The sequence below is a fragment of the Sarcophilus harrisii genome, chromosome 6, assembly GCF_902635505.1.
Source record: "Sarcophilus harrisii chromosome 6, mSarHar1.11, whole genome shotgun sequence".
NCBI lineage: Eukaryota > Metazoa > Chordata > Mammalia > Dasyuromorphia > Dasyuridae > Sarcophilus > Sarcophilus harrisii.
In genome coordinates this window covers 193187864-193201330 of record NC_045431.1, presented here as the reverse complement: position 1 = coordinate 193201330, position 13467 = coordinate 193187864, and the positions used below count along the sequence as shown (strand labels likewise).

General features: G+C 39.1%; 1 protein-coding gene across 4 annotated transcripts in view; it reads left to right on the top strand.

The window, feature by feature from the left end:
- The window catches only part of C6H20orf194 (chromosome 6 C20orf194 homolog), a 167854-nt gene that overhangs the window by 9002 nt on the left and 145385 nt on the right, over positions 1-13467 (top strand). For 3 of the 4 annotated variants that reach the window (XR_004230056.1, XM_031941745.1, XM_031941743.1), the window contains one exon: positions 8467-8546. Coding sequence is in view for 2 of the 4 variants with exons in the window: in XM_031941743.1 (XP_031797603.1) it covers positions 8467-8546 (80 nt within the window). In the remaining 2 variants the exon portion in view is untranslated. Of the gene's footprint in view, positions 1-7335; positions 7477-8466; positions 8547-13467 lie in introns of those variants that run through there. The other variant, XM_031941744.1, reaches the window with a different exon arrangement.

The window sequence follows — 13467 nt, the reverse complement described above, 5'->3', positions numbered from 1 at the left end:
TTTTAGGCCCTTTCCTTTTTATTCTCTAAACTAGTAGTGATCTTAGCTCCCGAGTGTTCGGTGACCCTCTCTAACTCCCAAAGCTATATATCCAATCCTACTCCTTTCTTATCTCTAGTCCTACATCACTAACTTTCGGAAATGTTTAGCCGGCTGTTCCAAAGATATCTCAAACTCAGCATGTTTGAAACAGAACTCATTGTCTTTCCCAGCATCCCTGTTGTGGTCAGATTCACCACCATTTTTCTTGTAATTTGAGGAAATTTAAGTACGCTCCTGCAGACCAAAATGGCACAAAGATAATGAGGATGGAAAATACTTAAGAAGGAAATGTTTAAAGCACAAATGGACATAATTCCAATGAGGAGAGAAAATGGGATTTGTCTGAAAAAACCTCTTTGCATGTGCTGGAAAGTCACCAAATAACTTAGATTTTAAAAGACGAGGTATAGAAGGTAACTACAAAACCAAGTAACAGAGTATGAATCTAAGGGTGTGGATGATCCTATAAAAATGTTAGGAAAGGTGAGAGAAGCTAAGGACAGCAAAAAGACGGGTGTTTTTGGTTTGTTTTTAAAGTTCCATTGGGAGAAAAGGAATCTAAAAAGGAATAGGACCTTTGCTTAAGATAGAAGGGATAATGATGACAGGAAGGAAGCCTAGGAATTTCATTCTGATTTAGTGTTTGGTTTTCTTTGCTAAGCAGAATGAGCTCTGTATTAGAAATGACCAAACAAAAATGACTTCGAGGGAGTTAGTTGGTGCACAAAAGAATAGAACGTGAGCCCCCTTGATGAATTCAAGGCACCTGGCTCAGATAAAGCCCATTTTCAGGTTCTGAAAGAACCAGCAGAGGTGATGGCTCAGTTACTCTCAGTAATAGCCTGAAAAACAAAAATAGTACCTCATGATTTGAGAAAGATGTTATTCTTTTTGTAAGAGAGAAGAGAATAGTCTGCAAAGCAGACCAATGTGCTTTTCCTTTGTTGGTTTGCTCTGTCTGGATCTTGTGTGTACCCATTTAATTTGGGGCTTTTTAAAAAACTAGGCCTATGATTTCATCATTGAAGGGGAGTGACCAGTGAGAAACTCCCTCTTCCAGTATACATTGGTACCTTCTCTGCCTCTGAAGAGTCTAAAAAAGTTTCCTAGGGCATTGAGGGCTAGGTAATAGGACTTCCCCAGTCAGTATCCACTATACCACTGCCTCTCTGCTACTGATTTTTATGTTCTCTCTTCCAGGACTCTAGGACATTGAGTTTTTTGTTTTGTTTTTTAATTTGCTTTCCTTGTAACTCCAGTGCTTAGTGCTGTATGACACATAGTAAATGCTTGATAAACGTTACTGATGAATTAATTGATTGTCCTAAATCAATAGCAGAGGAGTTATTCCAGTTCCTGTTTAGATCAGCCCATTTTTAAAAATGTACAAAACCCAAATATAAAATTGCATAATTTGAAAATTAATAAAATGATTTACTTCCTCTTTTGAAGTAGTTGGGCTCCTTTAAATACTGCTTGTAGAACATTTTAAAATGATATATTTGATTCCTAGTAAAAATTTGATTTACATCCAATCTTGCATTTTAGTTTTATCCAGAAAAAGATTTGACCTTCATCTATTTAAATTTTTTGAAGGTGGATATAGATAATTTTGTTTCATGTAGTCCATTAATCACAGCATGTAGTACTGCCTGAGAAATGGGACTTTTGAAGGACAAACATTTTCCTCCCAAGGCTGGCTGATTATGTTCAGCTAATTTTGAGTGTATGACTTTTGTAAACAAGGACAATAGCTTCAGCCTCCTGGATTCTAGTTTGGAAGGAGGCCCAGACAGACCAGGCTGCATAGGCTGGGTGGTGGAGAGCTGATTTCACTGGGTGCAAATGTATGGTGCATACATAACCTCAGGTGGACCCCCCCCCCCCTTTGTGGTCCATGGCTTTGTCTCCTCTTTCTTTTCTCTTCTTATTGACCCCAAACTCATTACCACGCTTCTCCCACTCTTACCTCCCACACTTCTCTGTTGGTAAAAATCAAATCCAAAATTAAAGTATTCCTTGCTGTTTCCTCCTCCTTTTCAAAGATGAAATTATCATTAAAGCAAGTCAAAAAATTAGTAGGTGCTCTGCTTTTGGCAGAGAGAGAGCTCTATCGGATGTCCTGACAACCCTTCCCATAACTGCTTATCACACCTTCGTTCCAGCTGAATGTTCTGTTTCCTGAACCTTTCATTCTTTCCTTCCTTCAGTGTGTTTGGTATTGTATCCCGCTGACAGTATCTGTTCTGTTTCTGTCCCTGGTGATCTTTTCCCACCTACTCTGCCTTGCTTCCCCACTCTGGCTCCTGGGGTTTCTCACATGCATGTAGCTTACTGTACAATGTTGCCCCTGCCTTCCTTTCTTGCCCAACTTGTGCTTCTGCCCCAGCTATTCCTGATATCTGTCTCCTTCATCTTTCCATCTTAGCTATTTTGGGAGGTCAGTTGACAGTGCCATTATTACTTCATTATATGTTGTTTCTCATTTGCCGCTGACCGCGCTGGAGAAGATCCCACAGCCACGCTTCCTGAATCCACTATAAATTTGTCACCTAATTTCAACCAGGCTTTCCCTGGGGCATTCCTCTGACTTTCTATGTCAACCCTCCCATATCAGCCATTCTAAAGCTTTTCTTCTCTCCTTTAACCCTCCTTCACCACTCCTTTCTCTTTCCTCTCAGCAGAGCACAGCTACTTCATCAAGAAAAGAGTCCATCTTTTCCCTCTTCTCCCCATTCTCTCCTTCCATCAGTCTCTGAAGCTGAGATCTTTCTTGCCAAGGTTAGCCCCATTCTGATTCTTTCAGGAGTTTAACCACTTTGATCATCCTAATTCTTTCTTTTTCTACTAGATTTTTTTCCTGCTGCCTAAAAACCTGACCCTTCCCCTGACCCTCAGTCCTTTCTACTCACAGCTTTGGGGGAAATGTCCCTCATTCTTGAAACTCCCTGGCAACTTGGATTCAGAATTCTATCTCTTTCCTCCTTTTTACAACCAAACTCCTAGAAAATTTTTTCTATGCTCTTTGGTTCTACTTTCTCATATCCCATTCCATTTCTCAGTCCCTTGCAATCTAACTTTCAGCTCCACCAATAAATGGAGCTGCTTTCTCCAAATTTACCAATGATCTTGTATTTGTTGTCTGAATGCCTTTTTTTCAATCTTTATAATTCTTGTTAGTAGCTTTTGATATAGTAGAATGACTCCCTCCTTCTGTAGCTCCAACTCTCCTCATTTTCCTCCTACCTATCTGCCCATATCAAGCTTTGCTGGATCATCATCTGTGGCCTGCCCCCTACCCACAAGTGTCCTCCCAGGATCTCCCCTGAGCTCTCCTCTTGTTTTGACTTGTCTGGGTCCTCATTCCATATTCTCTTGGTGATTCTAGCTCCTATGCATTTGTTTATAAACTCTATGCAGATGACACCCAAAATGCCTTTGGTTTTCACAACACACTCATTTCCAGATATGCTCTCCTCCTTATTATTTTTTAAAAATTCTGAATTTAAATACTAAATAAAATGGGCATTTCCATCTACACGAAACATAAAAAGTGAATTTGTACATCACTTTTGAAAATCTTCACTAGATATAGTTTGTCTTAAAAAAAAATTAGTCTTTCATAATGTGATACCCTCCTTCCTTAATTTTTTTGTAGTTGCCTTTACATAATTTGATTTGATATATACTCTGTGCTTCAGTCAGACTGACCAGTTCCCAAACTCAGCTTTCCATTTCCTACTTCATACCTTTGTAAGGGCTGTATCCTTACACATGAAATGTATTTCTCTTTTTCTATCATTTAGAATCTTTAACTCACTTCTAGACTCAAATAAGTGCCTCTTCCTTTAGGAAAACTTTTCTGATTCCCCCTACTTATTAGTGCTTTCTTCTCCTTCCTAAAATTATCTAATGCAAGATATTTCAGGAAATGTTGCATCCTCACAGTGGAGTACAAGCTTCTTGAGGGCAGAGATTGTTTTTGTTTTGATTCCTTATGTTATCCAAACACCTAACAATACCATGCATGTAGTGGATGCTTAATAACTACTTGAATGAAATTGAGTTTGCTGGATCTTCTATAAACCATTTACACAAATCAGGCCATCATCGTTCACAGTGATTAGGTGTGATTAGACCTGCCATTGGTACTGCCAGAGATGCCTTGAGAGCATTCCTCTGCAATGGGAGAAAGGATCCATGTCAGTAAGACTCTTGGCCCCTTCTAAAACGCTCAGCTGGGCCAACAGGAATCCAGGGCTCTGGGTAGAGTGGCTCTCATCCTTGAAACTCCCTAGCAGCTTTAGGTTCATATTTTGACTCTGTTGTCCCTTCAAGGCAGTCAGTCCAATGAAGCACCAGTTGAAGCTGATTTTGCTGGAGGGGGAAGAGGGGCAAGTTTCTGCCACTTTTGTACTTGTTTCAAAAAAATATATTTAATTGCATTTCTGACCTTATGCTTTTTGGCTTCTTAGCAACCAGCACAACTCCCAACAGTCGTCTCTATTCTTCCTGTCCTTTTTAAAATGCTTACTTCATTCACAGCTGCCCGTGCAACAATTACTGTGCAAATGTGCAACTTTTAATCTTTTTTTTTTTTTTTTGCTTTGTAACACAGTCGATTGGAATCAAGATATAAAAATAAAATATTACGTTTACCTCATCATACCTATTATGAAAAGAGGGTTTTAAGTGGAAAGCCTTCTGTCTATAACCAATTGATAAAGAGACAAACCACTGTGACTGCTATAGAACTCTGAGTTATGAGAAAGCTTTCCTATTTATCCTGTAAACTATACAAACTATAGTTTGTATGTGTTTACATATTATCTCCCCCATTAGTTTGTAAGCTTCTTGAGGCAGGGATAGTCTCTTTCTCCTTCTGTGTTCCTAGTGCTTAGTACAAGTGCCTAACACATAGTAGTAGGTATGCACTTAGTAAAAATTGATTTTTATAAATGAATAAATTAAGATCGAGAGATGGGGAAATGAATCATTCTTGGTTATATAGTGAATTAGTAGCAGAGTTTCAGGTTTTCTGATTTCCAATCCATGTCTACCATTATACCATGCCAGAGAGTAGGGGTATGATAAGAAGAAAGAGAAATATTCTTCCATGAAAATAATACCATCTTAAATGAACCCTCTGTCCCCAATACATTGTTGTATTAGTATGCCTCTCTTTCGACATCCCCTTCAACATTTCCTATTTTTGTCTTTTACTGTCTTTGCCATCAGATGGCTAGTGATTTGAGATTTTTTTTTTTTTCCATTATGGTACTTGACATTTGTATTTCATCTTTTAGAAACTGTTCATATCCTCTGACCTCTTTCTGGGGAATGACTCATAGTTTATGTATCTGTTTTAGTTCTCTATAGGTTTCAGAGCTCTGAAAAGACTGGATCCAAGCCTTAACCTCCTTGTCTGCCAGTAATGCTATCTGTAGGAGGTGATTGAGGCTGGCACCCAAGGGAACTTGGGCTCTTGGGGCCTTCCCCCACTCCTGGTTGTCAGGACGGTGCCCTTCACAATTGACTGCCTTGTTGGTCCTTGTTCACAGGCATTGATTACTAAGGGCTTTGAGATGTTGTGCTCTGTTTATAGGCTGTAGCTTTCTTTTCACCAAATTACAAAGGTTCTTGTGTTTTTCTTGGCAACTGACAGCCAGCTAGCAAGCCCTTATTGAGGGACCTAGTGGGTGAGTGGATATCAGTTGTGGAGTAGCATCAGATACCCACAAGGACAAGGGCTTTTCTGACCCCCACCTGCACCCCTCTAGACTTAACGATAGGCCTTGAAACTCATGGCAGGAGAAGCTAGTAAGGATACTTTTAAAATAGAGTATAAACACAGCTTTGGGAAAGGAATATAGTTCCTTTTTGATGCTTCTTTTACCTTCTGACTAGAATGGAAGAATCACAGTTACTGTTGTTTGTGGTCTTTATCTTATGCTTATTGGCTCATAGATTAAGAGTTTTTGGCACCTTCAAGTCACTCTTCATTTTACAGATGAGGAAACTCTAGGTTCTCTTTCTGGGCATCCTTGTGCCCACATAAACACAAAGAGAGAGAGAGGAGGGTGCAGTAAGAAGCAAGAGTCAAGACCTAACTTGGATTTAGGAGTCTCACTTACCAAGTACAGATGAGAATACCAGACCTATTCCCCTCCTTGGCCTGTAGTGTGAAAAACACTCAGCAAATCTTAATGTTTTATATATCCATCTACCTCTCTTGTCTCTCCATCCATCTGCTTTAAAATTTGTTTTTAGCACACAAACCCGTTGAATCTAAATTGATAACAAATTGATCTAAATTGAAATGGGAGGACATGTACATAGGAGAATATATGCCAGAAATAAAGAGTGAAGGAAGTCTCCCATTTGGAAGAGGTAACTCAGCTCAACAAGACAGTCCCAGTTTATTTAGAAATGTGCCATACTAGTAAGTAAAGATAGACTGCTCCAAAATTGCTAGGAAAATTGGGGTAGAAAGGAGCTTGGTTTTGGTCTGCTTGTTTCATGAAGCTTTTACTGTGAACTTCAATTTAAACCAGATGCCAGTCTATTATAATTAGTATTATCTCAGATTTCTCAAGTGCATTCAGGTTCACAAAATCCTTTCTTCCTTCCTAACCACCTTGTCATTTGTTACCAAGGCGGCTAGGGTTCTGGCTACAGAGTAATAAGTAAGCTCCTTTCCTCCATTTTAACCAGCTTAAATAGCAAGTTAAGCATAGTTGGGATAGATGGAAGAGAAGCAGAGGAAGAGGCTTTTGCCAACAAATGACGTTAGCTTCCTTTGTCTGACAAGAGAGAGGGAGATTCCAAATGGCCCAAGGTCTTGCCCCAGAAAGAGGCTGTCCCTGCTGTAGGAGATGTTTCCTAAATTTCTGGTCCTTGCTCTGAATTCATCTGTCAGAGAGGAGGAAAGGAGAGTGACTGTTTGCTGGTCCCCTCTCCATATCTCTGGCTTCCCACCAGGAAGGGACGTGGCTTCCTTGAGCACACGATCCTTTTGGTCACATGGCTCTTCAGGAGAACCAAAAAGTTTATAAGCTAACGGTCCCTGACCCTCCCCTCCCCCTTCCCCACCACAAGCCCTCCCAGTAGGCTGGGGGGCCAAGACGCTCTGGCTGCTGCTGAATGCTTCACTTGCTCAAATATGGCCAGCACAGTGAGGCTTGCTGAGTCAGTCTTTATGCCTTAGAGATCGGAGGAAACCAGAAGGCACGCCTGCTCCTTAGGATCCTTTCTCTTCTCTCTTGGTGTTTTTTTTTCTCTGGGAGATGAAGTTCAGAGGCATGTCTACAAGCCAAGCTACCCAAAGGGACTGACTTAATTTGTACCTCTTCACTTGGCTGTTTCCAGTGCACTTTTTGGTGTGAGCCTGTTTTGTGTGTTAAGGATGGTGCAACAATCAGAATCTTTTCTTAGGTGAGTTTAGGAGATTTTCATGAACAAATGAACAAATTTTATTTTCCCTCACCCCCAAACCGCTAACTCTTCTGAACAAAAAAGAAGGAAAGTTGGATAAATTTCTTCTCCTTTCCTGGGGCTGCTTCATTCTCTTCCAAGTAACAGGAGGACTTCAAGTTTTATTACTTGTGGGTAAATAGGACAATGATCCTCTTTCCCTTAACTATTCTGATGGAAAATTTGCTTTGTTTTTCATGAAAACAGAATTAGAAAGGAAATCTTGGGTTGATTATATGAAAACCTCATTGGTGCAAATTGATGAAACTCATTCATTGCTAGATTTATCTTAACTGGAAACCAGGTGTTTAAATTATCTGTACTCTTGAGGAAAAAACCAGATGATTCAGGTTCATAATTAGCTAGGTTTAAAAGAATAGGTTTGAGGATAATTACTATTTCTGGAAAGAAAAGTAGCAAATGCTTATTATTTGAGTAGTTATACTGTTTAAGGTTTTAAATATCATCTCTTCTCTATTGCTATATAGATTGTGAACTCCTTGAGGGCCTTTCTATGTATTTCCAGCACATACAGTACCTGATAAATATAGGCAACTAATAAATACTTATAAATACATAGATATTTCACAAGCCTTTCACTACTTGGCACCCAATAATGGGATTTTTGGGGAAAAGAATGTGAACATTTTATTCACTTTTTGGATAGGTTGAACTTAACAGCTCTGCCAACAATGTATCAGTGTGCCTCTTTTTCCATACACTACAAAAAAGTCTACTTATAATAATCAAAACAATAATTATGTTATTTATTGGACCTATAGTTTATTCCTTTTAGAATCTTTGATTTTTCTGTATTTTGCAATGTCTTTGTATCCTTTTTCAACTGTAACATTTTAAGTTATTTGACTGAGGACTTGAATATGTCATCATACTCATCATGGTCCAGTATCACTGAATGCTTTTTTTTTTCTTTCTTTTGTTTTTTTGTAGTTGCAGTCGACTTCGCCAAATTCAGAGCATCCTGACTCAAAGCAGCAAGTCTCAGCCGGATGGCATTCTCTGCATTTTAGGTTAGTACTCTTAAGAGTCAGAAAGCAAAAGGGATGGAAACATCTTGTTTTTCTGTTAAGAATATTGCTATGTGTCTTTTTTTAAATTTTATTTATTTTTATTAAAACTTTTTATTTTCAAAACATATGCATGGATAATTTCTCAACATCGACCCCTGCAAAACCTTGTGTTCAAATTTTCCCCTCCTTCCTTCTAGGGGGGGTGCCCTCCCCTAGATGGCAAGTGCTATGTTTCTTTTACTCCCTGACTCTCCCAAGAATCTGGGAGGAAATTAATTTGATCTGGTGGCTCAATTCTATTTTAATTAAACAAACACTAAGCATTATACTAAGCATGAAAGAAGAGAGTGCCTTTTTTCAAGAAGCTTACTTTATATAAGGGAAGACAACATTATCTCTATCTATCTATATATTGTTAAGTTAAATTATATAATTTAAGATGATTTGAGCAGAGAAAGAGCATGACAACTTGGGCGTGGAAAGAACAGGGAAGGTTCCCAGAGTAGGTTGCAGCATCTAAGTTGTGCCATATTTTGAAGGAAGATGAGGATTCTGAGAGGTAGAGATGAGCAAGGAATGAATTTAAAGATGTGGATTTCTGAGATGGAATGCTAGATTTAAGGAGTGCTTGTCTATTCTGCATGAAATGTGTGCACATGAAATAGAATGATGAGAAATAAAACTGGAAAGATAGATTAGAACTATATTGTGGAGGCAGTAAACTGTCAGGACAGGATGAGAAGTTGGTGTTTTAGCCTAAAAGCAATGGGGGAAAACCACTGAGGACTACTGTACAAGTGAAAAAAGGGGGTCAAACCAATGCCTTAATTATTTTAGCAGCAGTGAAGTTGGACTAGAAAGAAGAAAAACCTAGAACCAGGAAGGGCAATTAGGAGGCTATTATAATAGTTGAGGCAAGAGGCAAATATGGTCTAAACTGAGGGCAGTGGCCATGTGAGTCGAGACTTAGGGATGAGTTGAACAGATGGCATGGAAAGGAGTTAAAGTATTCTGAATTTGAAAATTGAATGGGATTGGGGAAGTCAAGAATAACTTCAAGGTTATAAACCTCGATTTTTGGAAACATATTGGGACCCTCAGAAGAAAAGGAAATTCAGAGAAGGGTTGTGTTTAGGGGACAAGAGGATGAGTTTGGTTTTGTACTTGTCAAGTTCTAGATATTCACCAATGGAATTCCTAGTTGGAGATGCTTAGAAGGCAAGTAGATGGCAGTGCAAAATTGGTGTTTAGGGAAAAATATATAATTTAGATATCTGGTAATATATAGGATATGTAAAAGTAATACTAAGAAAGCATCTGTGTAAAAAATAGTAATTTAATCTAAGAGATTAAATTTCTCCCAAGGGAGAAAGTGTGGAAAAGCAAGGGAAGTTCTGGGATGGAAGCTTAGCATATACTCAAGCAAGCAAATAAGGAATAGACAATAATTTAGCAAAAGGAGATATAGGAGATTCAGGAAAGAATAGCATCATAGAAATCAAAAGAGAGAATATTTAATGGGAGTGGGAAGTGGAAAAGAATGTTAAAAACAGCAGAAGTGTTGAGTGGAATGGTAGTGAGATATTTCTCCCACATTCAAATGAAAGAATCATATTCACTAGTTTAATGTCAGTGCTCCTTTCAATACTCCCAAATAAATAACTTTAGGAGCCTGAGAGTAAATGAATACGTTGACCAGATTTTTGTTCAGCATTGGATGAAAGCTCAGTTTAAATTTGCTTTTCAAATTTTGCACATAACGCTTTTGACTAGTGATTCAGGGATAGGGCTTATTTTTTTTTTACTTTTTTGTGCCAGTCTAACCTGAAACCATTGATCTGCATTTGCATTTTCCTTCTTCCCTCATCATATCTCATAAAATACACACACACAGCCAACTCCATGTATGTGTACAATTTCTTGTAAAACTTGATACAGATTCACAATAGTAATTAGAGAATGACCTCTAGATTGAATCACCATTGTTAGATCTGAGGCACCAGACATGTAAAATTATGTTTCCCAACTGAGGAAAAAGTAATAGGAAGCAGAGTTGTAAAATATGGATAGAAGTCTTGGCCTTGAGTTAAGATGTATCAGGCTCATCAAAGACCTCTCCCAATATCCCAAGTGCTTAAAACCATATAGAAAACATAATGTAGTTTATTTGGACATTATGGGGGAAAAGAAGGGAAAGTACAGAACAGGAAAAGGAAAAGGGATTTTTGCATTGTATAATTACTCCACTGTTTGAAGATGCTATATAAAATATGGTTACTTGAAAATCCAGTCTTGGTCTTCCTTCCCCCAAATATTGAAGTGTGTATAGAGAAAGAGAAAAGAAAGATGATGCTTCTTAATAGAAAAGTTTGATGTCCCCCCAAAGCAGTTCTTCTTGACTTTTGTTTTACCTTAACGTGGCCACCTTCTCTAGTCCTAAAGGTTTAACTGTTGTTGGGAAGCTGCTTGGGTTTATTTAGGCTTCCTTTTGCAAAGTCCCTATTATTTATATTGATGGTTTGCTCATCTCAAGCAATTGAAATGGAAATAAATGGCTAATTATATATCTAGAAATATATTTTGTGCACCAAATAAATGATGCTTATTAATCAGAAATTTTATAACTTAATCTTGTGCTCTAACTCTGTTAGATGTGCTCATGAAGTAGTGTGATTTATTTTATTTCTAGGGAGGTAGTGTCTCCTGCTGTAAATTATATAAATCTCTTTCTAAGAATTTGCTCATTGTCAGAGAAAATGTTAATGTCTTTCCTCCTCATTGACTTTCAAAATGTAAATTCTCTATACATTTTGCAGTGAAAGATTTCAGTTGGTAGCTGGCACTTAGCTAAATGTACATTGGGAGGAATTTTTGCTTGTGTTCTCTCTAGATTGTTGTTCTTTACTTCTGTCTTCTTTTCCCCCAGAAAGGCAAGTTGGTTTTCAAGGTCATGGATTTGATCGTAATTCAGAGCCGTCTGTGTCTGTTGTACTGTTATAACTGAAGGAGTATAAAGATGAACATGGATCGAATTAATGATGTGTGATTTGAATAGAAATGAAGCTCTACATGCTCAGTGTTCTTAGCTAGAGGATAGATCCGTGCTAATTCACTTGCTGACAGTGCCTTCCATCTTTTCTCTCTCCTCTCAATTTCATAGTCTCTTCCCTCCTCTCCCATTGTCTCCTCACATTTGTCTCCCACCTCTGAGCACCAGTGACTCTCTCCTATTCAGTTAGCACCATCTGCTTGCTTGTCTTCAAAAGTCATTCTTCCCAGGGTAGACAGTAGCAGTAACTCCAGGAGGCTTCAGGCAGTGTAAATCATGAAAGCCTCTTTAATACTTGTGCAACCAGGGAACAGTACAGATCTGTGTCTGGGGAACTGATGGAAGCCAAGTGTTGGTTGGGGCAGTGAGCAGGAAAGAGCTGAATCATTTCCCCTTAATCAGAGCTGCAGCGATGGCTTATGCTAACTTGTTCTAGACCTTATCGGCTTCTTGAGGTTCAGAGAAGACAAAGGAAAAGAAGGCAGTTGCACAATGGAAGTGTTTGAGTTTCCAATCACCGTCTCTGCCTCCAAGATAACTTGAAATCAGCTAGCGGCCCCTGACCCCGGGGCACAGTGTAGGGGACACAGCTATTTCACCCCAGACCATTTTCAACCTCCTTGTTGCGTTAAGCAGTTTTTCCATTGGGCAGTGTCTCTGTCATAGGCTGAACACTAAGTTTTTGGTGGGATGTGGCTCTTAGCTTCTGAAGTTTGCTCACTGAAAGGACCCCAGATTGTCAGGGATGCTTCCTGGCAAGGTCATCCATGACAGCTTCAGAGAAGGACTCCGGACCGATCTGTGCTGTGCTCAGAAGAAAGGTAGATGGTGCCCCTGGCAGGTGGTGCTCTCTAGAACGCCATCTCTGTTTCCGCTGGCCCTGTTGATACTGTGAGAGTCACCTGAGGAAGAGGAAGCGCATATGCAGGGCCTTCTGCATCCAGCACTCGGCCTGCTCACTGTGGCTCTGACTCCTCTGTTAGGATGATGTCGGGAGGGGGCTGGAGCAAGTCTCCAGGAATCCCACGGAGGAAATCTTGGGCTGCCAGGACCAGGTTGTCCCTTGTGCATTTATCAGCGACAGCCACTCTTCTACCTTGGCTGCTGATGTTGCTATTATTCTTAATGACCATTGTTGTCAATTTTTGTGGTATGACAAAAGGAGTATGGCTGTGGCAAGCATGTAGTGGACCTGCTGGTCTGCTACACCTCCACGGAGTAAAATAGAAAGCCATGGATCCTCTCTCCTAGACAAAAGAAGCATTCTATCATTGAGGAGCCCCTATATTAGGGATCTCATCTCATCCGCAGTTCTGTCACAAGGCAAAGTAAATCCTTTGTACTTAAACTTTTTCTTTTTGGATGATTACAATATTTTTTTTTTCTTTGAAAGCTCTGGAATTTTGCTCTGACACTCCTGGGATTTTTCCTTTGGGAGTATCTTTTGGTGGGTGGTCAAGAGATTCTTTCTATCTTGCTTTGCCCTCTGATTCTAAAAACTCTTGAGTCATTTTCAATGATGTTTCTTGAAATATATCGTCCAAGTTGTTTTTTTTTTTAAAGAAGAAATCCACTGATTCTTAAATTATCCCTTTTTGCCCAAGTTTCCAGATATCAATTATCTTTAATTTTCTTTCCCCTGCTCCATGTTTGGATTTTATTTTAATATTTTTTACTGTTTTATAGAGTCATTGATATATGCCTGATTCATTCTGGTTTTTGGAGATGCCATTTCTTCAGTAAAAATTTACTACTTTTCTAATTTCCTTATTTATTCTCTTTCTAGCTTTTCTTTTGCCCAAGGTCACACAGCTAGGAAAAGTTAAGTGTTTGAGATCAGATTTCAACTCGGGTCCTCCTGGCTTCAGTAAA